The sequence below is a fragment of the Adelges cooleyi genome, unplaced genomic scaffold, assembly GCF_023614345.1.
Source record: "Adelges cooleyi isolate 19-005CV unplaced genomic scaffold, UGA_ACOO_1.1 ACOO_flye_CR_arks_rails_tigmint_CR_PRNA_2, whole genome shotgun sequence".
Taxonomy (NCBI): domain Eukaryota; kingdom Metazoa; phylum Arthropoda; class Insecta; order Hemiptera; family Adelgidae; genus Adelges; species Adelges cooleyi.
The window spans coordinates 4784993-4812888 of record NW_026095860.1 but is presented as its reverse complement, the minus strand read 5'-3'; the positions used below and the strand labels follow the sequence as shown (position 1 = coordinate 4812888).

General features: G+C 29.5%; 5 protein-coding genes across 6 annotated transcripts; 2 read left to right on the top strand and 3 right to left on the bottom strand.

The window, feature by feature from the left end:
- Positions 1 to 136: 136 nt before the first annotated feature.
- LOC126833253 (uncharacterized) lies at positions 137 to 7971 on the bottom strand. The gene is made up of 7 exons (XM_050564469.1): positions 7717 to 7971; positions 4676 to 5939; positions 3944 to 4025; positions 3319 to 3377; positions 2703 to 2790; positions 2399 to 2609; positions 137 to 365 (listed from the first exon to the last, which is right to left on the bottom strand). Exons 1-6 carry the CDS (start codon positions 7753 to 7755, stop codon positions 2423 to 2425), a joined length of 1719 nt encoding a protein of 572 aa, XP_050420426.1. The 5' UTR covers positions 7756 to 7971; the 3' UTR covers positions 137 to 365; positions 2399 to 2422.
- A 1847-nt stretch (positions 7972 to 9818) lies between these two features.
- On the top strand, positions 9819 to 11889 carry LOC126833254 (60S ribosomal protein L10). Its single transcript, XM_050564470.1, has 6 exons — positions 9819 to 9928; positions 10033 to 10057; positions 10252 to 10384; positions 10468 to 10640; positions 10912 to 11074; positions 11670 to 11889. Exons 2-6 carry the CDS (start codon positions 10035 to 10037, stop codon positions 11835 to 11837), a joined length of 660 nt encoding a protein of 219 aa, XP_050420427.1. The 5' UTR covers positions 9819 to 9928; positions 10033 to 10034; the 3' UTR covers positions 11838 to 11889.
- A 2073-nt stretch (positions 11890 to 13962) lies between these two features.
- Positions 13963 to 17713, bottom strand: LOC126833968 (ras-like protein 2). The gene is made up of 4 exons (XM_050565585.1): positions 17407 to 17713; positions 15155 to 15242; positions 14861 to 15072; positions 13963 to 14702 (listed from the first exon to the last, which is right to left on the bottom strand). The coding sequence occupies exons 1-4, from the start codon at positions 17497 to 17499 to the stop codon at positions 14508 to 14510; spliced, it is 588 nt and encodes a 195-aa protein (XP_050421542.1). The 5' UTR covers positions 17500 to 17713; the 3' UTR covers positions 13963 to 14507.
- Positions 17714 to 20104: 2391 nt separating this feature from the next.
- Positions 20105 to 23887, top strand: LOC126833966 (delta-aminolevulinic acid dehydratase). 2 transcript variants are annotated; one of them, XM_050565583.1, is made up of 8 exons: positions 20105 to 20231; positions 21210 to 21357; positions 21429 to 21527; positions 21832 to 21949; positions 22222 to 22454; positions 23023 to 23139; positions 23454 to 23553; positions 23620 to 23887. In XM_050565583.1, the coding sequence occupies exons 2-8, from the start codon at positions 21244 to 21246 to the stop codon at positions 23688 to 23690; spliced, it is 852 nt and encodes a 283-aa protein (XP_050421540.1). In that variant the 5' UTR covers positions 20105 to 20231; positions 21210 to 21243; the 3' UTR covers positions 23691 to 23887. The 2 variants fall into 2 exon arrangements, with proteins under 2 accessions (XP_050421540.1, XP_050421539.1); XM_050565582.1 differs by lacking the exon at positions 20105 to 20231 and adding an exon at positions 20569 to 20877.
- Positions 23888 to 24217: 330 nt separating this feature from the next.
- Positions 24218 to 27481, bottom strand: LOC126833967 (N-alpha-acetyltransferase 60). The gene is made up of 6 exons (XM_050565584.1): positions 27134 to 27481; positions 26914 to 27016; positions 26235 to 26399; positions 25948 to 26174; positions 25485 to 25589; positions 24218 to 25350 (listed from the first exon to the last, which is right to left on the bottom strand). Exons 1-6 carry the CDS (start codon positions 27148 to 27150, stop codon positions 25197 to 25199), a joined length of 771 nt encoding a protein of 256 aa, XP_050421541.1. The 5' UTR covers positions 27151 to 27481; the 3' UTR covers positions 24218 to 25196.
- Positions 27482 to 27896: the final 415 nt, after the last annotated feature.

Below are 27896 nucleotides of genomic sequence, written 5' to 3'. Positions count from 1 at the left end.
TTTACAAATGCATTTATTACATACATTTCTTTCGACCTTCTGGAAATTATAGATTTAAAAGCGCAGCAATGGCCAAAGATGCAGAGGAAATTTTTTTTTTTAATTAGTAAAACAAATAATAAGGTACAGGTACAATTACATTTTTATTAATCTAGAAAAAATGTATTTGTGATTTTTATAATAATAATGATTCCGAGACTTTTTGAACTCGGCAAAAACAAATATTTTACAATTTATGTTTAAACAACTTTTAAACTTATTTTGAAAAATACATAACAGTTAAAAGAAAACATCAATTAATACAACAAAACTTGATGTGGTGTTGTATAAAATCTGAGATCGGTTTCGATTCGGCGAGAAAAATCCTAAAAAAATTCACATATTTTTGTTGTTATTGCAAAATTCAATTTACTGGGTGGAGTGTACAATTTTGTTTGTTGTATTTATATTATATTATGAATACTAGCTTCGGTACTTTTGTACGAAAGGTAATAATAATTAATATAAATATGCTAAATAATATTTTAAGGTCCATAACGTTGAAAAGTTTCTTTTTCAAGTTTCTTTGTAATTTTTTTACACCTTAAAACTTACTTTGGCAAACATAGCTGCGAGAATAAATAGTAAAACATATTATTCTCGTTTTTTCGTTTTATGACCACATGTTTCTTTGGCTTGTAAGCACAGAATAACCAGAAAGGAAACTTTAAAAATGACATGGATTCTTGTGAGCCACCAAAAAAAGGCCGACTGTCATATTGTTTCTATCAGCTGGGAGCCTGACGACTATAATAGATAGCCTAAAGATAATTCTAGGAAAAAGCATGATAATTTCATAGATAATAAAAGAATGGATGGGCCATGCCTATATTAGCAAAATAAGGGAGGGGACGCACGCTAGGATGGGCAAGAGAGAAAGACAGTTTTTTTTCCCATAGAAGTATTTATGTCTCTTTTTGGCAAGGGGTTATTTATAGGTATAGTTGTATTACGTTGTGACCCCTTTTTGTTATCACTATATTCTCAGGCGATAAACTTGATGGCCCATCCATCTCTTATTATCTATGGATAATAGTAAGCACGGCCGCTGTAGATAGACGAATCATATTATTGTTACCATAATACATACTCAGTGAAATATTTAAGACAAAGGGGAGGGGGGCGGGCTCTAAGAACCTCCACAAAACAAATTCACTATGTAAGTTTCATCGTAATTTTTTTAAATACATTTTTGAAGAAGTTATTCCATCTATCACAGAACAAAAGATATAACTTATTCAGTTGTATTTTATTACTGGTTTTCAAACAAATATGTTGTATGTAATTTAATCATATTTTACGCTATTATTACAACTTACATGGCCGTTCAACTAAAAACAATATTAAGTGACATTTTTTTAAGTTTTACAAAAGACAAAATAAAATAAAAATTTAAATGCATCTTTGTGGACACACATGTTTTTCATAATATTTTGTAATTTACAAAAAAGAAATGGTTGTAGAAATGATAGCTGTTTTTTTAATAATATGGTGGTCCCGTATGACCGTATCCTCCCACAGTTCGACCACTGATTAATGATTATAAGTGTTATTAAAATTAAACTTACACTAATATTGTGCGTAAAAATGCAAAAATCATATCGATGCTCACGAGCTCATGTGGTAAATGTAATTTAAATTTGCAATAAAATTAAATTAAGAGGACGCCACACCGCGCATTTTTAAGGAGTAAATTATACAAAATTGTTTACAAAATCTTAACTCAAAGGTTAAACTGTGATGTGTAATTATTATTAGTCAGGACTTCTTTGGTAGTTAAATTATTTTTCTGACTATCACAGCATCCTTGACAGTGATTTAAAACAAAAATTTTGTTGAGTTGAGTTTTACGCGTAATTCATTTTTCTCAAGCTTCATATAAAGTCAAGGAAAGAAATTCATACATATAATATATGAGAAAATTATCTGTGCTCCATCATCCGTATTTTTTCGATATACCTAATACAACCGACGCTATATCACTTTTTAAAAAGTCAAAAAAGTTCTTTTATAATTAAATAATTATTCATTAACTGGTGGAAATATTTGAAAAAGAGGCCATGGTAGAGCACAGACAATGTTATAGTCACCTATCCACCAACTAGCAACTTTGGAAGAAGACAATATTTGTATGGGATACTTAAAGTATAAACATTCAGGTCAGTTTCTAAATATTATTAGCTAACTTGGCTTTTGTCTACTACAGTATATAAGTATCGCAGTAACCAGATTTAAAAATCTATATTAATCTAAGAAAAATTAAAAAAAAAAATTATTTCTCGTGGAACCTAATTATTAAATCTCTCTACATATTTTTAGGCAATTTTTTTTTTAAAATGTGTTTTAAAAATGACAATACCTTTATTTATTTTTCTCGATCTTTTTAGGACTGTTCTGGACTACTATTGTACGAATTTTCATAGTGGTCCGGCATCATATCATTTGAAAAGTCTGTAGTACTATTAAACGGACTATATTCTTCCTTTATTTCTATCAATGAACTATAGTAACAATCATCCGTTTCATCTACTTCTACTTTAATTGACTCGACTTCGATCATTTCATTATTACTAAAAATTAATTTTAATTAGAACAACTAAAAGTAAGTAGATACACTTTATTTATAGCTACTGGCTTTTGTAGTTTATAAACTTAAAACTTACTTTGGCAAACACAGCTGTGAGAGTTGGTCAAATTTATTTTTGTTTTCTTGCTTTATGACCACGTGATCTTTCGGATTGACAGCCTGCTCTGGATCGATAAAAAATTAATTAACAATAAATATATTGGATACATGTATAATATGATTGTGGAGGAAAATTCTTATAATCTGTTCAAGGAGAGAACGCACGGCGCGTCGACCAACAAATGGGTCGACCCTGCGTGTTAGTTCCTATTTTACATGACATTTTTTAAGAGTATTGTTAGACGACAAACCACAACAGCGAATATTTTTTATAATCATCATCATCATGTAGCTTAACGGGCCATGAAGGCCCAACGCTGCCATCATGAGATGGTTTCTTGACGAATTCGCTTCCGGGACGGGTCGTCAATCCGTCGCCGGAGAGGGGGATGGCGGTTCCTTTTTACCGGACGATTGCTCGCCCAGCAAACGGAGCGCCTGTGACCGAGTGTCGAACCGACGACAGTGAGCGCTAACACACTGCCGCCTTACCCACTCGGCCACTCCTCCTCTTAAATATTTTTTATAAAGCAATATTTTTATATGAAATTAGCAATGACACGAATTACGTACGCTTAATGATTTTTGCTTACCTCCATCGATTTCGTTTAGCTTGACTACGATTTTTGCCTCATCGTTCGTTTTAATACCACTAAAAAAAGGCAAGTTCAATCAAAGCGATTAGAAAAAAAACTACAAGACATTAAACAAACTATACAGCTTTTGGTTTAAGACTACTGTATTAATTAGCAGTTAATAAACCATTAAATTACATGATTGTATTTCAACACATTTTTTTTTTGTATTATGAAAAGAGAATAATTATTAGTAAACATCGTTATACTTAGTATTACATAACATTCAATTGGCACATAGTATTTGTTAGGAGCATTGAATTTTTGCTGATATTCTTAGGTGATCACCCGTTCAGGAACTAGCGATGCCGAACGCAGCCAGATTTTTAGATAAGTAGAAGCAGCCTGTTTCTAAATATTACCAGCTAACTTATTTAAGATTAATATTATTAGAGACGTTTTATCATTATATTGTAGCACAATTAACTCAAACTAACTTGATTTAAAAATCTGTATTTATCTAAGAAAATAATTGAAAATAGAATATATCTTAACTTCAAATGAAGGTAGCATAAAATTAATAAAATTAACGGAAGTAAAAGAAGAAAAGATTTTAGTAATTTTTTTTAAAACATATACTTACGAACAGAATTGTGAAGTATCATCTTTTTTATCTTTATTTTCTTGCAGTTTGATCACGTCTTCTACCGATTTATTGTAATAATCTGTACATAAAATATGAAAATCATTCATCCAAGTGATAATAATTTATTTATTTATTTATTCTAATAAGCCAAAGGCATACAACAATATCAACAAAGGCCAAATAGAAAGAAATTAGACTTGATATAATGTAAGAGTGACATAAGAGAACATTGATCTATCTAATGAAAACGGTAAAAAATGTTTAAAGATTTAAACAACCATTCCCAAAAATTTAAAAACAATTATGTACGTCATCTGTTTGTGTTTGTCTGAGCCATACAGTATAAACATTAAAACTATTTAAACCTTGTCAGCATTGACATTAGCTTTTTTAAATGATAAGTAAACATCGTGGAGTAGTTGAAATACATATTGAAAGTAAAAGTTCAAATGTTGTAAGCTAGGACGTAAACAGGATTTATTTAGTAAAAGCATATGAACAAGCTTAAATGAAATTTATAATATATTACTAAAATTAAGTTTGGCAGAGAAGAGGCTATTGCATTTGTAGCTGATCAAATTGTTGAAAAAAGATTACCTTTAAAACGGTTCCCACATAGATAACTCGGATTTTACTCTCCTGCAAAATTGTCATAAATGGACTACTACCCTTCTTACTTTTACCCTTCGTGTGTTTATGACATAAGTAAACTATTTTAAACGTTTTTACCTGAATAAGAAACATCCAAGGACTTATGTTCTGCTAACATGTCATCAATAATGAAATCCATGTCCCATAACCTTTTTTCTTCATCGACAACATGGCTGATCAATTTTTTCCACATATCGCCATTTACCTTCTTTACACCTTCCTCTAACAATCGTCGGACATCAGGGAGTTTGTTGGCGGTGTTGTGCATTTGGACATGGTTTTTCACAACTGACCAAGCCATTTGTATCGGATTGAGCTCGCAATGATAAGGAGGAATACGTAGAACATCCTTGTTGTGCTGTTTGACAAATTCGTCTACAGAATATTTTTCATACAATGGTTTAACTCTGCGAACTATGGTCATAAGTTGAGCTATGACCATTGGCTTGTCAATAATTTCTCCTTTTTCTTGGAGCCACTTGATAATATCCGCCTTTTTTGTTGTACTAGTCGGGGCTTTGTCAAGTTTTACCGAATGGTGTTGAGCGCTGTCCATAACAAGAACGGCATTGTCTTTTAAACGTGGCAAAACACTTTCCAAGCACTCCAAGAAAACGTCACCACTCATTTCGTCATGGTAATAATTTTTTTTGTGCTTAGATTCAAAACACAAAAGACTATCCTGCACAAAACCGTCTTCATTTCCGACGAGAACAACAATCATGTGTTTACCTTTAACACTGGGACCAACTGGACTGGTTGAAAGGCCTGCATCAAAAGCATCTCGGCGTGACGTACGAATAGTACATTCTCCAGAATTTATCCACATCTCGTCCATAAAATATATTGGACGACCTTCATTTCGATATTTCTTTATTGTTTCCAGGTAGTTTCTACGCCATACAACTATCCCATCATTTTCAACCATAGCGTTATTTCGACTGCGTTTCACATATTCGAAACCCATGTAATTTCGTAGCAGCAAGTATAAAGAGCTTCTGGTAAATTTAGGCAGTCCTTCAGTTGAGTTTATACGTGACAAAATTTTATCCAATGTAGGAAATTGTTTTTCAAACCAAAAACCGTGAATTATTCTCCTAATTGCATATTTGTCGAACTCGTCAATTTTGGCGTTGATGCTGTCTCTATTTTTTTTCCTATTGGGAGAAGAAACTGTTTTATACTTTTCGTACTCGAGAATAGTCGAAGATATTGTCCTTTGTCCGATTCCTAGCTCTTTGGATAACATTTTTCGCAGTTCTACTTTTTTAAGACCTGGATGTTGGGCAATTTTTTTCTTGTAAGCAATAATTATTAATTCTTTTTGAGATGACGAAATAAACTGAAAATATCGAAACATTCAATTTTAAATATTAAATTATTGTGGAAATAATATTAGTTGAAATTGTTTGTAACAACATATAATCTGTGGTAATGTGCTTAACAATTCTTATAATTTATACTGTGCCTATATTTTCTTAAATTATTATGGTGCTATTTTTCTATAATATAAACAATAATATACTAGCATAAACTGTTTAAATTACTGATAGCATGATGTTTGATATATTTGCTTTGGCGTTTTAATGGTGATCGTTTTCGATGTCATAATCGGTAATGCGGCACAGCTGGAGATAGATTGGACAGTTATGGTTCAGCCGGTTATGAACGTTAGTGACATCTTCAATGTAAGACAGGGAGGACGCTCAAAGGTGCTGTTGTCGACGACTAACTGTATGTTTATGTATTTAAAAAAAAAAAATGTTATTTCTCCTTCTTTATCTATTTATTTTTCCTTCTTCTTGTGTATAAATTATTATGTATATTATTGTATGTGTCAATTATCATTATTGAAATTAAGGAGGTATTTAAGTCCTCTGTCCTTTCACACGTATCCAATTCGATGTTAATGCTTGATGCATTTTCTTAATATTATTTATTTATATTGTCTCACTTAAAATATGCCAAGTTTAAATTGTATTACACTTATTATAACTTTACAAATCTTAGCATAAAAAAAAAATATTTTTCTTAGTATTAGATATCTTACTTATATAGTTTAACATATTTTCTATATTGGCTAAAAAGTCGATTTTTAAATTTTAATTTTCAAAAAAATGTTATAAGCATTTATATTTTTACTTTTTTTATAGTTTTTTCTAATAAATCTTACTAATTTTCTAAATACTAAATCAAAAATCGGCCTTTTTAGCCCACATAGAAATAATAGTAAGCTTCATAAAAAAAAAAAAAAAAATTGAAATCTGTCCAATAAATACGCCAGAAAATGACTTCTACGAAAGTCATTTTTCATCAAATTTTCGCCATAACTCGGAGAAAATTAACTTAAAAAGTATTATAATTAGAAAAACTTAATATAATTTCATTTTAAAATTAGTCGGCATATTTAAAATGGCTATTAGAACATTTTTTTCAAATATTGCCTATCCTTTGCCCCTTAATAAATAGCGCTTTCCGTCCCCCTTAAATAAATTAAATCTCGTTTCGATTCTCAACATTTTCCGTCTACCCGCCAAACATAAACACAAGTATGGCATTCCCACTACTCGCGTAAAAGGGCAAATATTTGGCATTCCTTTGACTCGTGTCACATTTGTCGACAATTCGCGAGAAGAGGACGAATACTGAATACCATATTATATAAAATATTCATCGAATAGACGAGTCGTGCGAAACCCGGCTTTAGGTCCATTACTATCATTATATCATAATGAAATACTGATGACGCGTTACAAACGTTGCCCTCACTGCAGATAGCGCCCAAGCTTCAATGCATACATTGACAAGTTGGCTGTCTCTTTAGTCTTTATACATTACAAATCGTACTCCGTTCGCCGAGAGAATATGGCTGCACAGAAACAAAAACGCATAACTCCTGTCTGCGCAGGCGCAAAAGATGGTAATGCGTTTTTGTTGCTGCGCAATCATAGTGCGTTATTCTCTCGGCGAACGGAGTACATTATATACCTGTGGACCGGCCTATCTGCCTACATTGGCTTTTTACAAAAAACCGTATCCATTTTACGCTGGCGAAAAATCTACTTGTAAAAGCAATCAAAATCGAAGCGTAAGTAGGTACATACATCATGAATACTAACCTTTCCTCTTGGGTTCATTTTTACAGGCATAGTTTCCATTTCAAAACAATAATATGAATAAACGAAATAAATCGCCAAATGTAAAACTCGAAATTGTCGTTGAGCTTAATAAAACAATGTCGTAACAAAGCGTAAACTAACTCGTGCGTACTACGGCTACACAGCCGCCAGACCACTTTCGGTTTTTATCGATTATCACAACAGCACAGCAGCTGTTTGCTGTAGTATAGTATACCTGAATACACTACACACTGATCACGGCGGCCGTGGGGCGCCGGGCCGACCGATAATGTCATATCCCCTCTCCGGGTGATAATAACCGGCGGCCAGCGCTGACCCGTTTTTGGCCGACGCGCCGTGCGTTCATCTGTGGAACTGTGTATAGACTAGTATACTTGTCTATAGTCACAAATAGTGATGGGAATCCGAAAAACGCTACTTTAAGCAACTTAAAAATCTTTTTAAGCATTAAATATTTTTTACAATATTTTTACCGCTCATCAATTCTTAATTATGTCTTCCTAGAATAATTTCAAAGATCATAAATTCAAAATTATCTACTCTTGTTTCAAAAATATATTAAGCACACAGCAACACGGTTTTCGCCGTAATAAATCCACTTTATCTAATTTAATATTTTTTAAACAAGACATTTTAGATTCGTTCATAGTTTATTAATTATCAAACTTAAAAAAAAATTGGCTTTTCAGACCCTATAGTCTTTATTGCCGTGGTTTAATGAAAAAACCTCGAATCTCTTTATAAAATTTAAATATAAACATCCTAAGTAGTATGCAGACATAATGTGTTACGCCTTTAGGTCTAAAATAAACCAAATTGCATACGCATAGAAAAAATTATATAAATTAAAAATAACACCTATAGGCTTATACAAATTTACCGTAAAATTAGTTGACATGGTCGAAATTGATTAAATACAATTTTTTCTTAAATATTGACTACATTAAACTGCTTAAAAACCGCTCGCCTCCAACCTCAATTTAGCGTAAAAGTATATCTATACAAAATTAAAGTTCAAGACTTTATCTAAGTTTTGACGTAGGCGATTTTCGATAAGGTTTTAGAAACTTTTATCATATGTTGAATTTACAGTTTTTCGAAAGCTTACAACTTTGCTAAACCTTTTTTTTTTATCAAAAATCGCCCATTTCAAAATCTAGATTAAGTCCTGATCTTTAATTTTGTATAGTTGCACTTTTACGCTAAACTGCCCAGTTCTTTAAAAAAGAGGTCTTGACTTAGACATGTTTTACGCGCTGAAAAAAAGTAATGTAACGCCCACTTAAGAAGTCTCCTTTTAGAGATTTTATTTTTTTTTTTTATACAAAATGGTCTATATTTAAAAAAATGTCAAGTAGGACGGGTAAGATTGATATCTGTAATCATTTACAGATATTTTTGTCAAGTTGATAAATCCTCATTTTCTTAATTTCAATGCTGTAGATACTGATACTTATTAGCTTCTGCTTTAAATTGGGGTTTACCAGATTCAAACAAATGTCATCATTTATAGCTATACCTAGGATTTAAAAAACTAACATAGGTATAGGCATTGACAAAAATCAATTTCTGGTAGGGTTTTGACCCCCAACTCAATATTAAACGTTTTTAATGAGACCATTATAATATGAGTCATATAACTTCTAAATTTTGACGAAACCACTTCACTGTCTAGGTAAGATGAAAATTACCTACTAAGAAAAATATGTTTAAAAATATTATTAGACCCCGGGGCATCTCAAAAAAACCTACATTTTACATCCATTATATTATTTTAAATACCAAAACAACGTTAGATTACTATTCCATTAATGAAAAAAAATAATTAGAATTTCAGCTAATGGTTATTGTTACAATATCATAAATTGATAAATTATAATAATTAATAATCAAACAGCCTATAACTTTGATGATTTAATAATATTCGCGCCTGTTTGCCCATTGCATACATATTATGACGGAACCACGATTAAAGATAATCATTTTAACATGTATTATCTTTAATCGTGGACGGGACTGATGTTATATACGGGTTTTCATTTCTTCCATGACTTTTACTCTTGCTTATAATCTCACCGCGATGTCATCGTTTCCTTACCCCTCTACTTCGCGCTCTCTTCGCAGTCCTTCTTACCGAATTGTGATAAACAGTATTCGGGATACGTGATTCATTGGGATTTTCAACAAGCAAGTAAGTAATTTTTATCCGTTTCCATCTCGTTAATAAATGCACAATATTCGTCCTTTTAGAGAACGATCAATTTAATTAATCGGTTGTTTTTGTATTTTCCACAGAAATGGGGCGACGACCTGCTAGGTGGTAAGTAACACAATTTTTGTTTATATACGGTCTTGTATTGTTATGTCGCAATTTACACATCACACTATACTAACACTAAATACTATTAATTACAATGCAACACTTCACGTATAGAATAATAACGTTCGATTACATACTTTGCACCAAACGTTTTTGAAAACTAATGTTTGAACTTTTGTCACGTTCGATTTCAGTTATCGTTACTGCAAAAACAAACCGTACCCCAAGTCACGGTTTTGTCGTGGTGTGCCAGATCCGAAAATTAGGATTTTCGATTTGGGAAAGAAGAAAGCTAGGGTCGATGATTTTCCCTTGTGTGTACATCTTGTAAGTTGAAATATTGTAGCACTGTTTCAGGTATTCTTCAGCAGTAGGCAAAAGTTATGTTAATATTTTCCCATTTTCATTAGGTTTCAGATGAATATGAACAGTTGTCGTCTGAAGCTCTGGAAGCTGGACGTATTTGCGCCAATAAATATATGGTTAAACACTGTGGTAAAGATCAATTCCATATTCGAATGAGACTTCATCCCTTCCACGTCATTCGCATCAATAAGATGTTGTCGTGCGCTGGAGCTGATAGGTACTGTTTTAAATTTATATAAATCCTAATAAGTTGGTAGAAATCGTAGATTACTTCAAGTGGTTTTTTGGTTACTAATAGTTGAAATTGGGGGTTGGATGGAATGATTATAAAAGGGCTTTTTTATTAAATCTTATAATCAAGTAATTGTAGCTATTGAGTGCCTTGCCTTCGGAATTTGTCTAGAGTTAATACTCAACTAATTCTTGGTATCTCGAGTTATTATTAGTATTAAAAAATAAATAGTATGAGTGATAATATTATTTTAAAGGCTTCAAACTGGAATGAGAGGTGCATTCGGTAAACCTCAAGGTACTGTTGCTCGAGTGCACATTGGACAACCAATCATGAGTGTTAGGTCTTCGGACAGATACAAGGCGGCTGTTATTGAAGCATTGCGTCGTGCTAAATTCAAGTTCCCTGGACGTCAAAAGGTAAATACTCTATTATCAAAGTATTCCTGATCAATCTATATTAATACCTTCTTACAAATTGTTACCACAAAGAAATTAAAATATATTAACCTGTCACTGCACAATGTTCCATATTTAGAACAATTAAAAATTGGCGTTTTCCTCGAAACTAAATCTCAAAAAAAAAAAAAAAAAACGATGTTTAAGTAGTGTTAAGTAAGCATACTCAAAGCACATATTTTTTTTCCAAACGAAAAAAATCATCTATAGCCATATACAAATAATGAAAGATAATAATGAATAATCCAGTGAAGAGTTAATCTTTGTTAATTTGTTAATATTTAAAGTTCTCATTCATTTATATTGGATTAAAATTAATCATACCTCGGATCTTTAATAACTTAAGTTATAACTCCGTTATAACTGTGCCTCCATTATTTATTTTATTTTTAATCAATACTGCTGTAAGCCTATCAAAGCCAAGAACTTTCATATTATTACTTTTGAATAAAAAGCAATAGTTTTATAGTAGTCCTCCATTTAATTTGATTTATTTATTAATTATAAATAATTGTTTTTAAAAGTGAAACACATTAACCTTTTATTGTTGTTTTAGATCTATGTTAGCAAGAAATGGGGTTTTACAAAGTATGATCGTGAAGAATACGAAACATTGAAGGAAGATGGACGATTGGCGCCCGATGGTGCTAATGTTAAGTTCCGCCCTGATCATGGACCCTTGGACAACTGGAGGAAGGTCCAAAGAGAACTACTTGCTGTTTAATGCTATTGTATTTCTTGCAATGGATTTAATTAAAAATATTTTTTTTGTGAAACTTGTTTTTTAAATTTTATTTCTACCTTGTCATTCATTATTATGATTAATTATTCATCAGTTATAAAATTGATGGTCAACAGTTTATCTGCTAAAAATTGTATTGGAAATTTTAATTAAACAATTTTATTTTCCAAACATTTCAATAGAACACTGTACGAGTTGCGTCACTCAGAGTAACATTGGTAGTCGCCTAGTATCTGTGGGATTGACTATGATAGTTGTGTGGTACCTGTGAGATACAATCACAATGATGACGACTGAGATTATAAGTTAAAACTTATAATAAATAAAAATAGAGAATAAGAAAAATCAAAATATGTTAGTTACACAAAAGGGTCTAAGCAACAGTTTTCATAGTTTTTAGGAAAGTAAAAAAATGTTAGTTATTTTATTAATCTTTTTCTTTCTAATATCAACTTTTTTAGTAGGTAATTTGGCATATTGTCTTAAAATGGTTGTATATATATTATTTTTATTTTCCTTTGTATTCTCGTTCAGACATTTTTTTATTGAGCAAAAAACGGTGTTGGTTTTTCTGCAAAGTTCAAATTTAAATTGATTGTTAAATAATAATGATTACATCTATTTTTGTGCTTGTGCATCAGATAAAGCACATTTTTCTCCACCCAACAGTATTTACCGATGAAAATGTCTGCTTAAACTCTTATTTTTACACAATTTAATACAAATCTTGAATTTTTATATTTTGCTAAGCCCAAGAAATAACACAATTTCAAATAGTACACATTTTTTCATTCATATTATAATATATTTGAGCATTAGTATATTTTTGTTGTACATAATATTCTTATTCGAATGAAACATTCAAATAATTTTTTTATTTTACAACTTAATCAGGTAAGGAGTACTAAAAATGCATACAATTTTTGCATAAATTAATATTAAAAAAAAAATATGTGCACATATATTAATGAATTTTTAAATACCTAATGTGTAATCTAAAATATTCCTCTGGGTTACATCTTATAATAGTATATAAGTGTATGTGATCATAGAATAAATATACTATGCATGTGAAGGCGACACTAATGTAACAACTGGAAATGAAATACTATTTCACCGTGTTAACTGTTAAATATATTATGTAATAAAAATATCGGCGTTGTCTATCTATTATATGATAAATATTTATATTAAACAATTTTATTTGTTTTGCTCAAACATTACAACCAGATTTACATATTTTTTAGCTGAAAATAAAACAAAATAGCCATACCCTGATGTTATATTATTAGCTTAGCAGAAGTTGAGGATTAAAATAATGTGTAAATAATAAATATCATAGTTGCCAATCTGTCATATCTAAGGAACCACTAAAACTTAGTAGCCATAAAATAAAGGAATAATTTTTTATATATCATTAAAATATTTCACTATTGGTTTTGTTATTAGTATATATTGAATTAGGACTTGGTACACATAACTTATATATTATTTAAACAATATGTTCATAAGTGTTTGAATAATTGAATTTAAAATAGTTGTTTGGAATGATTTAAATAATTTTCATTTGAAAAATGTGTTATCCTAATGATTATTAAGATAACATTATATTCAAATTATACACAACTCTTGACTACATTTAACAAAGAGAGTAACAATATTTAAAACTGTACCAACTTTAAATATAGTTTTATTTTGTCAAATTCTGTTTATAAATCAAAAAAACAACACGAGTTTACTTATTTAGGTAATTTACATTTATTTAGATCTTGACTTCAACTTTTAGAATTGTTTACAAACGTATTGTTAAAATAATTTAACAATAAAAAAACATAAACAGGTTATAATAAAATTAATTTAAGTACTCAATAAATAATAAATATATGTTAAAAATATATAATTTAAGTATAAATCTTATAGACTATAAAAAAAAAAATGTAAACAAATTTATTTTCATCAAAAATATAAAGTTTTAGGTAACATAATATATTAGCTGCAATATTGTACTTTTGATTATAATCCAGTGCTCTGTTAATAGTATAAACACTACAGTTAGTTTACAATTAAAAAAAAAAAAAAAAAAACAATTAGCAAATAGCGTTTATGGTAATACTTCAATATTTTGAATTGGTCGTTTAAGTTGATTTTTTTTATTATTAGCAACTAACATAGTTTAAGAGGAGTTTTTAATTAACATAGAAAAAGATGTATAAAGTAAAACAACATAATTTGTTTGATAAGATCAATATTTATAACAGAAATAAATTGTATATACTACCCAAAAATGAATGTTTTATACATTACAACCACTGGTAGTGTTTTAGAAGGAATTTACAATTATTGGTATAAACAATTATATTAATCGAAATTCATAACAACCCAATCGGTGACTCACCAAAACTGTATTTAGTTGACTCGTCAAATGCATTTTTAGTAATAATTTTGTTAGTCTTAAAAAAAAAATGGCTAATGTTAACTATGTGCTATAAGTTGTGTCAATAATATTGTACAAACTTCGTACGACTAGATTTAAAAAATTTAAATACTGTATAAGAAAAAAATGTGTAGAGTTGAAAATGACAATAGTTGGGAACACAATTTAGGTTCTTTGTTTAGGTGATCAGCTCGTATACAACATTTTGAGTCGGTCTGCTAGAGTATGTTGCATTTTTTTGTACTTTTATGTGGCACAGATTTGATCGGAGGCCTCTCGGAAATCTGAAACCTCCTGACGATGCGTACGAGTTCATGGAAAGATTGGTCTATGTTCATTCCTGCTTTTGCACTGCATTCAATGTAGGGTATCTTAAGTTGCATAGCCATGTTTTGTGCCTCTTGTACAGAAACCTTAGAATGAAAAATACAAAATATAATAATAATTAACAGCTAGTTGTTATTTTACAAAACGAACAACGACCAACGGAAACACCCATGTGCGGTGGAGTATATAGGATATAATTTCGGGGGGGGGGGGGGGGGTGACCTCATAATAAATGAACTCATACCATTCGCTGGTTGCCCAGGTCTGCTTTATTTCCAACCATCAGCATGGGGAATTCGTCTCTGTCTTTCACTCTGAGAATCTGTCTGTGGAATTTTTCCATTTCGTTGAAACTCGTTCTGTCTGCCACAGAAAAAACTAACAGAAATCCTTCACCCGACCTCATGTACTGTTCTCTCATTGCGCTGAATTCTTCTTGACCGGCAGTGTCCAAAACTAAATATAAAAAAAAAAGATGTCATAAATATAATTTACGTATTATTACGTTGAGCAGTGTATAAGAGCTGAAAAACATTACTGTCTAATTTTGCAGGAACATCGTCGACTACGCATTGCTTTGTGTACGAGTCTTCTATTGTGGGATCATAGTCTGTCACAAAATATTTCTGCAACAAATAACAATAGTAAATACATATTTATGCTAAGTGTACTTAATAGTTAATATTTTATAATATTTCATTCATTGGATTTACATTATTGTAACGACAGCCTGAGGCCATGTAAATCAAATTAATTCTTTATTATACAGATTGTCTTATCTGCTAACATTTTTATGGAAACTGTTTATTAATAACCTTTAAGACTGCAGTTTCGATACAAAATCTTGCTTGTACCACTTGGCCAGCAAGTTCCAGATTTACAATCCTAGAAAAGTTGCAATGGTTTAAAGTCCTTAACCTTGGTGAAAAATACGCCTTCCCAGTTTTTCTAGTTGTCCAAATAGTAAATCAAATTTGTACACAGTTTATAATCCCAAGTTTGAAAACAATGAATGCATTGGTACAGGGAAGGTTCTCCGGGACTTATAGAGTTTATTTAGTTTCAGAGAAAATAACTCGACTAGAAAACAGTTTTTTTTATGTATGTAGAATGATATATTCCAATTCGGAGCAACAATTATTTTTAGAAAAAATACTTTTATTTTATTTGAGAGAGTAAAATGTGAATTTAGCCAAGAACATTACTGGGCTATATTTAATTTATGATAAAAACAAATGTTTCATTTAAAAATTTCATATGAATATCTATACCGGTGAAAATATATTAATTAGCATTGATAACATTTTGAAAAAAATTGTTTTGATAGAAATTACAAACTGTAACTAGTCTTTACCACAATAGTAAAATGGTTTTATTTTTCTTAACCAAATAAATGTTGAAACATTATAATAAAAAAATGTAATTGTTGTCCAATTATTATAACTAATTATTTAATTATTATAACCTACTAAATAAGAATATTTCTCAATAAAAACCTAAAATTATAATTTTTTAATTAAATTGTAAAACCAAATTTACTGGAAGTTGGTATCTTACTAAGAAATTAAACTAACACACTTACACATCAAACTTAGGAATGGACTTAATGTTATCATCAATCATAGATTTTATTATTATGTTATGACCTAATTATAAGATAAAATACTAAACATTTTTTTTAAAATTATAACATGTTTTTGTCACATAAATAAAATTATGTAGTTTTTTCCTATAGCAAATCCATATATGGAGCTGTATGTGATCTGTGTAGGTACAATGAGTGTACCTTGGATTGGACCTACTGGCAAGGAAACGTCCACACCTACACACATTATGCAATTAGTTTGTGAAATTTATTTTAGAATATATTTCAATAAAAAAAAAAACAATTTTTTTTTCTACAAACTTCATTCATCTGTCCTTATTATGTTTTTAGAAATAATTTTTAATCTTCCACATATAGGCAGGTAACGTTAACTATATTTGTGCAACATTTCAGTATAAAATTAAATGTAAATACAATGAACTTGAGAAATTGTTTTTCGTTTTATAATAATTAAAGTAATCATTAGTTTACTAGAAAATGAGCAAAGCAGTTGCTCAAAAAGATAAAAAATAGACTGGACCACCGAACGACCCACAGCATAAAATGCCTTTGTGATATTTTTATAACAAGGCCTATTTTGAGGGATTTGCATTATCAGTGCCGGAAATATCAGAAATAAATGGGGAATAATGCACATTAGTGTTTCTAGTTTCAAAACTAAACCTTGAAATTTTATTGATGTTAACGGTTAAAAAATTTGGTACACCTAAGGGACAGCTTGGTACTCAAAGGGTGATCCTCTCGGCGCCCTGAAATACGCCTCTTGTATTTGAACTGCTTTAGTGTTACAATTTCCGGGACAAATTAAACTAGTATTTTTTCAATCTACACTTTTGAATGAATATTAAACGTTTCAATAGGTACTCGTCCAAATTAAAATAATTGTACGATTGGTCATCGTATAAATAGGTAAGTACTATTATGGAAATTTGAAATATGGCATTTGATTTTAACAGTTCTGACCCAATGACTCTTTTTAAAACAAAACATTTTTAAGGAAAATAGAGTTAATATAATGTACGTTGATCGACTGTATAATATTAAACAGTATAATAATCCTCGATGATTTAAAAAAAAAAACTAAGAAAAATTTGTTCATAATCGTCGAATTTATGATTGAAATCGAATATGTTGTCGTTTGAACTCAATATATTATTACTGTAAATACCAAATAAGTAGTTTACCTGGATAAATTGTATAGTTATAGCAGATTTCCCAACACCACCGCCGCCGACGACAACCAGCTTGTAGTTTTGATTGTAATTCGGGTGATTCATTATACTCGAATGATTTTGATCACTAACTTTAAAATAAAATAATAAAATATGAACTAATAAAAATGTAATTTAATTTAAGATCACTATTTGGTATATAGTTATACTACAGCTGCTATGACGGACAGTCCTACAGACCAACCACCATGACCAATAACCGCACAGAACCGAACCCAACTGACTAAAAAGGAGACGCACTGACACCAGAGCTGCTGCAGCTGCTGCTGTCAAAATCGTGAACACTTGTGAGTTGTGACACATATGATGGTCCGACACAGCAGCTTGATAATACGGCCCAGATGTTGTTAACATTAAAAAAAGACCTTTCATAAATGGTCACACTGTGTGCGGTTTTTTTTTTTTATAATCGATATTCGACAAATTAATAATAATTATAGTATTGCCGTAATCGGATTCTGAATTCTCATGTTTTTCCGTCCATTTTTAAGGAGTAAAGTATAGGCAATTTTTAACAAAATCTTAATTTAAAGGTTAAACTGTGATGTGTAATTATTAGTTCAATAACTAAAACTCTATTTTGGTAGTTAATTTATTTTTTGGACTATCACAGCATACTTGAAAGCGATTTAAAAATGTTTTTTCATCTCTACATGTTCAAGCAGACTGAAAATACCTCGCTTAATTTTGGATTTAGAGTAAAAGCATATATTATAAAATTAAAAAAGAACAATATTTCGGAGGGCAAGGCGGTGCGTTTTTTTCATTATTCTTAGTATAGCGCTCAATACATAGTTTAGAAATTACGACTATTTTAACATTTTTAAATGACTGTAACTTTTCAAAAAAAACGCACCGTCTTGCCCTCCGGAATATTGTTCTCTTTTATTTTTATAATGGGTGCTTTTACTCTAAAACCAAAATTAAGCGAGTTATTTTCAGTCTGCTTAAACATGTTTTTACCACTGAAAAACACCGGTGCGACGCCCTCTTAACGGGCTAAAAATCGAGACTATAAGGTTACAACTTACACTTCACTCGAAATCAAACTGCACACCTCATATTATATACACTGATACACTAACTACAAAAACCAGTCTATATCTTAATAGTTATTCGACTTTTATTTAATTATATCACACACAGTTATTAGTAAGCCAAAATTTGATATATTTCATATTTGTCGACTAAATATAACCACATGCCTTGTATGTTAAAATCCTATGAACTTGAGATTTTGAAATGGTCACGTATTTTTATTAACTCAACTTAAAAAAGTCTAATATCTTCCGAGATTCACAGGTTCATCGTAGCTTAGGTAATAATATTATTGTCGAGTGTCGACCATTGTAGTTATTACGAATTATGTTGGTAATTTAAGATTTTAGTTTTTATTTTTACATGGAAATAGTCTATCCAATCGAGGCTAGAGAAAGATTAGTATAACTATAAGGATGCGAGTCGCAGTGGCCAGTGTTTATGGTTGCCAAACGACATGTACTCGTATACAATTATGGTACATAAAACAACACATTTTAAAGTTATAACAAACATTTTAATTGAAAAATACTTTATATAAGAACAACTGTAATTAGTTAAACTATTAAATACGCCACAGAGTGACTACAATAGGTAGTCATTTTTATCAAATTTCCTCCGTAACTACAATAAAAATAACTTTAAAAGTTATATACCAAAAAAAAAGGATGTTTTTGGCACCGCCTCAATACACTTTATATACATATCTATTATCTATAGTATACACTATACTTGTCAGTTGTCCACTTTTGTTGGTCGCGCGAGGCGTGTTAAGTTAACACCAAATGACGGCTAAATGTGTATATTTTGTTGTGTCCGTCCAAAGTTGACTCGAGAACTTCAAAACTATAAAACAACATTACCCTGCGGTTGCCTAGACACAAGAATAACGAAGACGAATAATACATTCCAAGTATAAACTTGGAATTTTCATGAGAAAATTGTATAACTTTTCTTGTGCTAAAGTTCAGTGTTCAGTAGAACGCTACTGCTAAAACACGTAATGACGATTCCACATATTCAAATTCTACGGTTAAATAACAACAATTAGTAAAGATTTCTTGTAATTTATATTTAAAAAAAAACCTATGTTATTAAAACACTTTAACAGTAGCTCTAATTGCTTAGAATTATCTATTACGAAAACCTTTTATATTATAACAATTTTACTTGTTTTAGCTAAGCCAAGTGCTTAGTATATTTTGTTATCTGGTAAATTACCAGTGGTTTAAGTGAATAATAACGGCCAACTCTGAATTAAAAACTACAAATTTTAATTCACAAAACGATATTTACTCTATACATTAAGGTGATCCCTTCTTCTTATCAAACCAATATTATCGTTTTAATGATCACAGAAATCCGTATTCACGTAAACATTTGTGGTTGTAGCTTTTTTTTTTTTGTTTGAATAATTGAATTTGTAACTTATTTTGTTTTAATTTTTCGGCGCGTTGTGGCAAAAAGAATAAGTATGCTAGTAACTCATGTTATCAATTTTAACAACATGGCTACCACTGGTCTCCGGTAAGAAATACACAGTTGCTCAAAAACATTAGCTGCCATTTTAGCGTCATCACAAGTTGCTAGCATACCTACTCATGATTTCATGTTTTTTTACTGCTATCAATTTTATTATTTTGTCTGTTATCTTTATAATTTAAATTAGAATTTAGAACATACAAATTACAAATACGGGCTCAGGGCATACGAGTAACGAGTTTGTATACTTGTCTATGGTTTGTATTTCGTTGCACATATTACGGCATTGTTTAAAATATATAATATGATTTATAGTTGTTTTTATCAAGTATAAACATTAAACGTACATATTACCTATTGTAACGCTCTTCTATTTTTGGTTAAATAATAATTTGTAATTGTCGAGCCATCATATTTCCCAATAAAGGCTAATAAGTAAAAAAAAAAAAATATTAAACATTGTAAATCTAAAAAATAAAGGTCAAGGTTTTTGAATTGATTTGTGAAATTCAAATAGCAAATTACTATTTCCTATTATTATTATTGTCTAATGACTAGCGACTACTGATAAGTGATCAGTTATTAGTCAGATACCGATTACTGATTAGTAATTATTGCTTGTTAAAAAAAAAAAAATTGTTAATTGTAATTGAGATATGAGACGAAATTAAATAAAGAATTAGAAACAAGCTTCTTGTGCAATGTGTTTTTTTTCCTAAATAATAATTCCAGTTAAAATTTGTACGTTTTACTTAAAACATTTTTCTCCGTTCCCATTGTTAAAAAAATGAGTTCAATTGAAAGCGTTATTCAGAGTGGCTATTTTAACGATACACTGAGAGAATGGCAATGTCAAAATACGTATATTACATCGTCAAATTTGATGTATCCGATTTTTATTTTGTGAGTTTTAAGATTTAAATTGTAAATAGTTCAAAATATTTCACAAAAGTATAAAAACTTAAAATTTTATACTGACATCATAACTAATGTAGAAAATAAACGTGTGAGTAGACTAGAGTAGGAGTGAATTAGTTGTAAATAAAGTTGTTACAAAACTGAGAAGTACTCGACAGTAATATTATGACTATATTACAACTATATTATTACATAATACAATATAACATTATACATTAAAAATCCTTCTAGAATTTTTTTTAGATACTGTCCGGTTACTTTAGGCTATATAGTGTAGGTTATAATGTGATCAATATTATAATTTTATTTCTGTTTAGAGACGATGAGGATATTAAAGAAGAAATAAAGTCTATGCCTGGAATTTTTCGCCAAGGGTTAAAACACTTAAAAGCGTCATTAGACCCGGTGGTGGAATCTGGACTTAAATCTCTATTGATCTTTGGAGTAATTAATAGATTACCTAAAGTAAAGCACACTTTTTTAATTTTTAATTATTGTACTACAGAATATTATTATTATTTATTTTTATTCTCTAGGACGAGCACGGAACACACGCAGATTCCCCTGAAAATCCGGTCATACAAGCTTTGCCTTTATTAAAACAATGGTATCCAAACTTAACAATAGCATGCGATGTAATTCATTTGTTATTATATAATACTATAGTTATAAAAATGTTTAAAAAGATAAAATTTTTAGTTTGAAAATTATACTTGGCACAAGCAATGTATTTTTTGCATAAGTTGATCTTATTCAATTATCAATATTCTTATGTTTTTACGATTGTAAATAATCTTATTTGAAAATAATTTTCTCACGGGAAAAATCATTTGGTTTGCTTGTTAATTAAAAAAAAAAAAACTTGTTATGAATATGATGTTGATAGTTCACACCTTAAATTTTTACTGTAATTTTCTAATATATTTTTAACATTTGTAGGTATGTCTCTGTTCTTATACTACCTACGGACACTGTGGAATTATTGAAAACAAATATATTGACAATGAGAAAAGCATTAAGCGTTTAGGAGAAATAGCCTTGTCTTATGCCATAGCTGGTACGTTCTCAAGTGTTATAACTTATAAAGTATAACAAATACTCTTTACCTTTGATAACTCTAATTGATATATTTATGCATGTCAGCACTATGGAACGTAAAATAATTGGAATTTGTTTAATTTTAAAGGGCACGAAAATAATTTTGTATGTAAAATAAGTATTTCACTATATTTGGCTATGCCATAAATTATTAAATAAATAAAATGATATATATATATATATATCTAATATATATATATAATCATGTTTAAACGGTTTTTTAATTTATAGGGGCTGATATTGTTGCTCCGTCTTGTATGATGGACGGAACTGTGAAATCAATAAAACAAAAATTACTAGAAGGAGGTCTGTTAAGTAGAGTTGCAGTTTTGTCGTACGCTGCCAAATATTGTTCATCGTTTTATGGACCTTTCAGAGATGCCGCTAATTGTGCTCCCAGTTTTAGCAACCGAGCTTCTTATCAGCTTCCGGTTGGAAGTTCGAGTCTCGCAGAAAGAATAGTGGTCAGTAATTGTTTTTCCGCGTATCGACTTAAGTTGCATGTAACGTGTCATTAAAATTAAATAGTATTAACATTGTAAAAAATTATACTCTTTATTCGATATTTTGTTATTATTGTTCGTTATTACAGTTCTAACTTTAAACGGTTATGCTGTCAACATTTAATATGTTGCAGTTTTCTGATGGAATTGTTTTTTGTACAAAATAATTAATCTATATTTTACTATAAATGTTCATCTAATGCATATTTTAGACAATCTTTTAGAAATTAACAAAATCAAATGTTTTTTTTTAATATCCTTCCTGCATTTAAAAAACAAAATGTTCTGAGTAATGTGTGTTTAAAGTTTTAAGTTTTGGTGCTTCGTACCTATTGTGTGTGTAAATACAGCCAATTTCAATTTTAAACAGAATAAAAAAAAGTCAATAAAATAAAAAATGTTCGATTTTGTAAACCTGGTTTTCCTCTTTACCATTTAATCTTAAGAATTCTCAAAAAAATCATTACATTTTTTTATAATTTTTTTTTTAATATCTGTTTGTTAATGCACATATTATGAAATGTTACAGGATAGAGATGTTACAGAATGCTGTGATATGTTAATGGTTAAGCCGGCAATGATGTATTTAGATATTGTTTCAAAAATCAAAAACAAATATCCCAACAGACCTTTGTTTGTGTATCAGGTATAACTACATCTGTATAAGAAAAAAAAAAGGTTCTACCCCTTCTAGAAAAGAGGTTCTGAGGTTTTCAAAAAAGTTATACGAGTTTACTAATCATAAGATGAAAATTGTGTACAATTATTAGGATGTTTTTCTCAAACTGAGGGGTAAATTTTTTTTTTTCGGCCTTATAAAGTACCATTTGGGTACACTTTCTGATTTATAGATTATTGTTACACGTCATTGTAAATACCCTCTTAGTTCTACATCAAAACTAAAATAAAATTACAATCTTATGTAAGACTTCTTGTTTTACTTATTACTTGTTTATTTAGGTATCAGGAGAGTATGCGATGATCCATCATGCTGTTCAAGCAGGTGTTTACACTCTGAAAAACGGGTTGTTAGAAATATTAAAGAGTATGAGACGAGCAGGTATGTATGGTTTTACAAGTTGTTCTCGTAATAAATTAAATTATATTTTAATTGTATTTGTTTTAGGAGCCGATGTAGTTGTATCTTACTACACTCCGGAAATATTGGCATGGTTAAAACACAGTTCTCCTTTGTAGTTATCATGCGATACCAAATACAAAGTATTGAGTTTTTGTTTATTATATACTTGTAATAGAAATATTATAAAGATTAAAACATTATTTTCTTAAAATTTTTATATTGTGGTCTTTATGGTCTAAATAATAAAAAAAAACTTGTACTTGTTACAATTTAATTTTTATAATCTAAATGTTAATATATATTATAAATAAAATTGTGCTTGTCAAGGTAAAATGCGTCCTAAGTTGAAGTTAATAAATTTTCAAATTTCTGGTACCTCTAATAAAACAATAACAGACTTTTAAAAATTTAACTTAAATTTTTTAAAAATTAAATACATACAACTATTACAAAAAAAAAAAATAGTTTTGGAATGATTAGTAGTTAAAAATAAGTATTTAAAAAATACTTCAATTGGAAATAAAAATGTGTTTCACATTGAATCCAGTTTATTAAAAATTAAAATATAATTAACAGAATAAAAACAACTATCATATAAATAAATTAAAAAAATTAGATCATTATTTTTGTTCAGATACGGGTTAACAATAATTATTATAATAAATGGTTTTTAAATGTATATCAAAATAATAACATTAAACTATAAATAAACATAAATAAAATATAAAACAAATAATCGAATACACAAGTTAATATATTTTTATTTTGGGAAATAAAGATCTTTAGTTTAATACTTTATTCGTTTAGTGTTCGTAATAAAACATACACTTGAGTTAATGTTTTGTCAAAAAAAAATAACAACAAAAGAACAAAATGGCTGTTGATAGAAATAACATTATAAAAAAAAATTAGAGATTAACTTCAAATATTATTAAAATAAAAATCTGACTAGAAAACGGTCTTAATGAAAAACAAAAGAACAATTTGTTCAACGTTAGAAAAATAATTTTACAAATTGACAATAAATCAATTTAATATTTTTAATATAATGCTATTCATAGTTTTATACTAAAAAATAATTACTATATAATGTAATCTTTTAATTATTAAGAATAATTTGTAATATTGTTTATGTTATACAAAAATAGTAAAGATTAGTCTTCCGTAGATATAGTAGATAGTTTGACACTTTTTCCAATGGACCCAGAATTTGATAAATAATAACATATACATACAAACATTTTTAAATAAATATGTACATTTTTAAACTAGTATTATAATATTGCTAAAGCTCCGACCAAAACCAAAAATAACATTACATAACAAAACAAATTTGCGTTAGTTTCTACAATTGTTTGAATAGTCGTTGGCAAGACATTTAAAGAAAATTGCCCAATCGTAATAGATATAATTAATCCATTTGAAATATATATATATATATATATTAAGTTAATCGTTAACACTAACTTGAAGATAACAGTTAAATATTATGTAATAAATTATAAGAAGACAATAACGTGGTTTTAATAGATTTGCAAGAAGAGAATCAATATCGTGTAAATATAATGTTGGCAGTTGTGGTAATATTATATAAAAGTACACGTCTCTTCAGCGTACGTTTTTCAGCTACAGTCGATCATAATTGTGCTAGTATTCTGAGATGCTATACGTCTGAGTCTCGGCCAATAACGTCGAGCAGCTTTCCGAGCTTTACTTAATGTCCATCTTACAACGCTTAGTTCGCAAACAGTCGTGTAGATGTACTTTAAGACGTCAGTAAACATATCAGTTAAGGCAACGTTATTCAAACCATATACAAATATTAATGTTTTATAATTAATTTACTGATATAAAAACTAAAAAAAAGGAAATTGTTGTAAAAAGCAATAATTATTGTTTTAAAAGGATATAATATCATCCACTGTTGGTGGCCTCCGTTTATGTACAGCACATATGCAAACCCATCTTTGTTTATTCCGTTTATCATGTAATAATATGGATGAAACGAATGTAACCTTTAACAAAATAAAAAAAATAAAACAATTTTGTAAATTTTATATCATAGTTTTAATGTTAGAGCTTAATCTAAAAAAAAATGGTTTTTTAAGATTTTAATTTCAATTTTGGATTTTTTTTTTATCTGTTATTAACCAATTTAGAGGCTGTTGCTACTGTAATGCCGTCGCTGCCAAACTACGTAATGTACACACCACCACCACTTTGTTTTTTTAGCAGTTTTCCAATAAAGGTAAAGCAAAAACTAACATTAAAAAAAAAATGTTACAAATGCGTTAGTAGTCACTTGTTGTACAAAAACTGCTGGTGGCATTAAATAGAGTTTATTAATTTGTATTGTGTTTTGTGATACAATACCTAAAATGTTTTCTCTCGTAGAAGGAAATCGCGGACGAATTACTAGAGAGCACGTGCAGGAAAATTGCTTTACAATTTTGAGATTCTGGCGACATAAGGTGCGACACCAAACTGTCCAACAACAATGAAGCGATTCCATTGCGCCTATACGATTTATTTACTCCTAGACTTAAAATATATCCAACTTGAGTGAATTTTCCAGCTGAAGGCGATACTACTTCTCTTTCCTGACAAAAAAAAAAATTTAAATAAATAAGTCAAACATTAATTATTAAATGATTACATACTTTTGGTGATAATTTTATGTACAGCTTGATTTCTGCTACTATAATACCGATTATAGCCGATTTGTGAATAGCAGCCAATGAATAAAACTTTGGATTAGAAGTAATGTCTTCGTACCAAGATCTCGGATACTCTACGGGAAAACAATCCACACATAATGCATTTACCTGTAGAAAAAAAACAAGGAATTAATTAAAATCGATTATAGTCGCTTAATTAACTTTGACCATTTACAACTTTGTCAACATATTTTCTAATTTGAGTAGATATAAATCATTATTAGTTTGCATTACAATAATGTGTTACTGTTATAAGGTTAACTATTTTTTTTGTCATTTTGGTTCTATTATACTCATACTTATTATATCAGTGTAAACCCCATTTATGCTTTGTTAATGTTACAAGCACCAATAGAAATTAATTATGAACTACAACATCAAAGCCAATTGATGAGAGAGAGAAAAACTTGCTCAACAAGAGCCGGCATGCGTTAGTTTTTTTTTTTTCACTTTTGAGATCAAATTAGGCAGTAACATTGTTGAATTCCCCCCCAGTTTTTTTAATTCTATATTAAGCTATCTATCTGTATGTACACATAAATACTAAAACATTATTTTATTTATAAAGTCTATTGATGCAATTCATTCAAACAAATAAAAATGTTTGTCGACAAGTAATTACCTCATTTATATCTTGTGGACACAGGAACCTTAGTTGTACATTTGACAAATCGCATAAACCCAAGGATTTTACTTGATGTAATGACGATGAACTCTCTACATACCTAAATATACAAGTTTGTTCTCAACAAAGTACATACTTATGAGTATAATTTAACAGAGGATTTTTTTTACATAATTCATTTGAACAGCTGTGTTGTCATAGATTCGACGATACTTACCAGTTAAAAGTATCCATTCAGAAATCGAAATCCCATAACGTAAAAAGGAAAAAAACATATGAATCAATTTGTTCTTCGACCGACTCCAACATTGACTGCTGCTACATAAATATAACAATATTATTTTATATTAGAACCGTATCATCATGATGATACCTTACAAAAACACAATAGCGAATACTTTTTAACAAAATTATTCCTTTTTTTATTTAAACTGTTTACACTTTTATTATTATTTTGTTGTATTTATCAATAATCGATAGCAGCAGCCAGCAGCTGTTATCATGTTGTTTTTGAGTCCAGCCGTCATTCTGTGAAAGGACTAAGGAGACAGGAGTGGAGTTGGAGCGTTTTGTAGTAACTCAACAAAAAAAAAAAAACGATTACTCGCGGGTTTGTGCTTATCATTTAAGTAGAGTTTAGTATGAATACATCCATTTATGATAATATAGGATTATTACCATTGTTTGTTAATACTATTCTATAGATATGTTTTTGCTATTTATTATTATATTAGATATACATTATGTATCTATTATACACTAATATGTAGAATACCATTGTACCTTTATAGTAATACCACATTAGTACCTCAAAGTAATATCTCAACGTTCCCGAAAGAATAAATAAAATAAGAATGCCTCCTTATTGTGTACATGCAAAGTCAATAGTAAAAAAACATTAGTTATGCTCACAAATTTATAAAAGTGTGACCCTTGATCAGTGGAAATCATTTCAATGGTCTGGCGAATCAATGTTTGAA

Excerpts from the sequence above, each read along its gene's own strand:
- LOC126833968 (XM_050565585.1), bottom strand. The coding sequence starts at position 17,499 with ATGAATCACCCGAATTACAATCAAAACTACAAGCTGGTTGTCGTCGGC. Across the intron at positions 15,243-17,406 it reads TAACTATACAATTTATCCAG|AAATATTTTGTGACAGACTA; the intron begins GTAAACTACTTA and ends TATTTGTTGCAG. Across the intron at positions 15,073-15,154 it reads TGTTCCTGCAAAATTAGACA|TTTTGGACACTGCCGGTCAA; the intron begins GTAATGTTTTTC and ends TTTTATATTTAG.
- LOC126833967 (XM_050565584.1), bottom strand. Across the intron at positions 26,400-26,913 it reads GTCCACAAGATATAAATGAG|GTAAATGCATTATGTGTGGA; the intron begins GTAATTACTTGT and ends TTTTTTCTACAG. Across the intron at positions 25,351-25,484 it reads CACCAACAGTGGATGATATT|TGACGTCTTAAAGTACATCT; the intron begins ATATCCTTTTAA and ends TGATATGTTTAC.
- LOC126833254 (XM_050564470.1), top strand. The coding sequence starts at position 10,035 with ATGGGGCGACGACCTGCTAGGTG. Across the intron at positions 10,058-10,251 it reads GGGCGACGACCTGCTAGGTG|TTATCGTTACTGCAAAAACA; the intron begins GTAAGTAACACA and ends GTTCGATTTCAG. Across the intron at positions 11,075-11,669 it reads AGTTCCCTGGACGTCAAAAG|ATCTATGTTAGCAAGAAATG; the intron begins GTAAATACTCTA and ends TTGTTGTTTTAG.
- LOC126833966 (XM_050565582.1), top strand. The coding sequence starts at position 20,762 with ATGAGTTCAATTGAAAGCGTTATTCAGAGTGGCTATTTTAACGATACA. Across the intron at positions 21,528-21,831 it reads ACTTAACAATAGCATGCGAT|GTATGTCTCTGTTCTTATAC; the intron begins GTAATTCATTTG and ends TAACATTTGTAG. Across the intron at positions 22,455-23,022 it reads GTCTCGCAGAAAGAATAGTG|GATAGAGATGTTACAGAATG; the intron begins GTCAGTAATTGT and ends GAAATGTTACAG.
- LOC126833253 (XM_050564469.1), bottom strand. The coding sequence starts at position 7,755 with ATGGAAACTATGCCTGTAAAAATGAACCCAAGAGGAAAG. Across the intron at positions 4,026-4,675 it reads CTTGGATGTTTCTTATTCAG|ATTATTACAATAAATCGGTA; the intron begins GTAAAAACGTTT and ends TTTTATGTACAG. Across the intron at positions 2,791-3,318 it reads GCTAAACGAAATCGATGGAG|AGCAGGCTGTCAATCCGAAA; the intron begins GTAAGCAAAAAT and ends TTATCGATCCAG.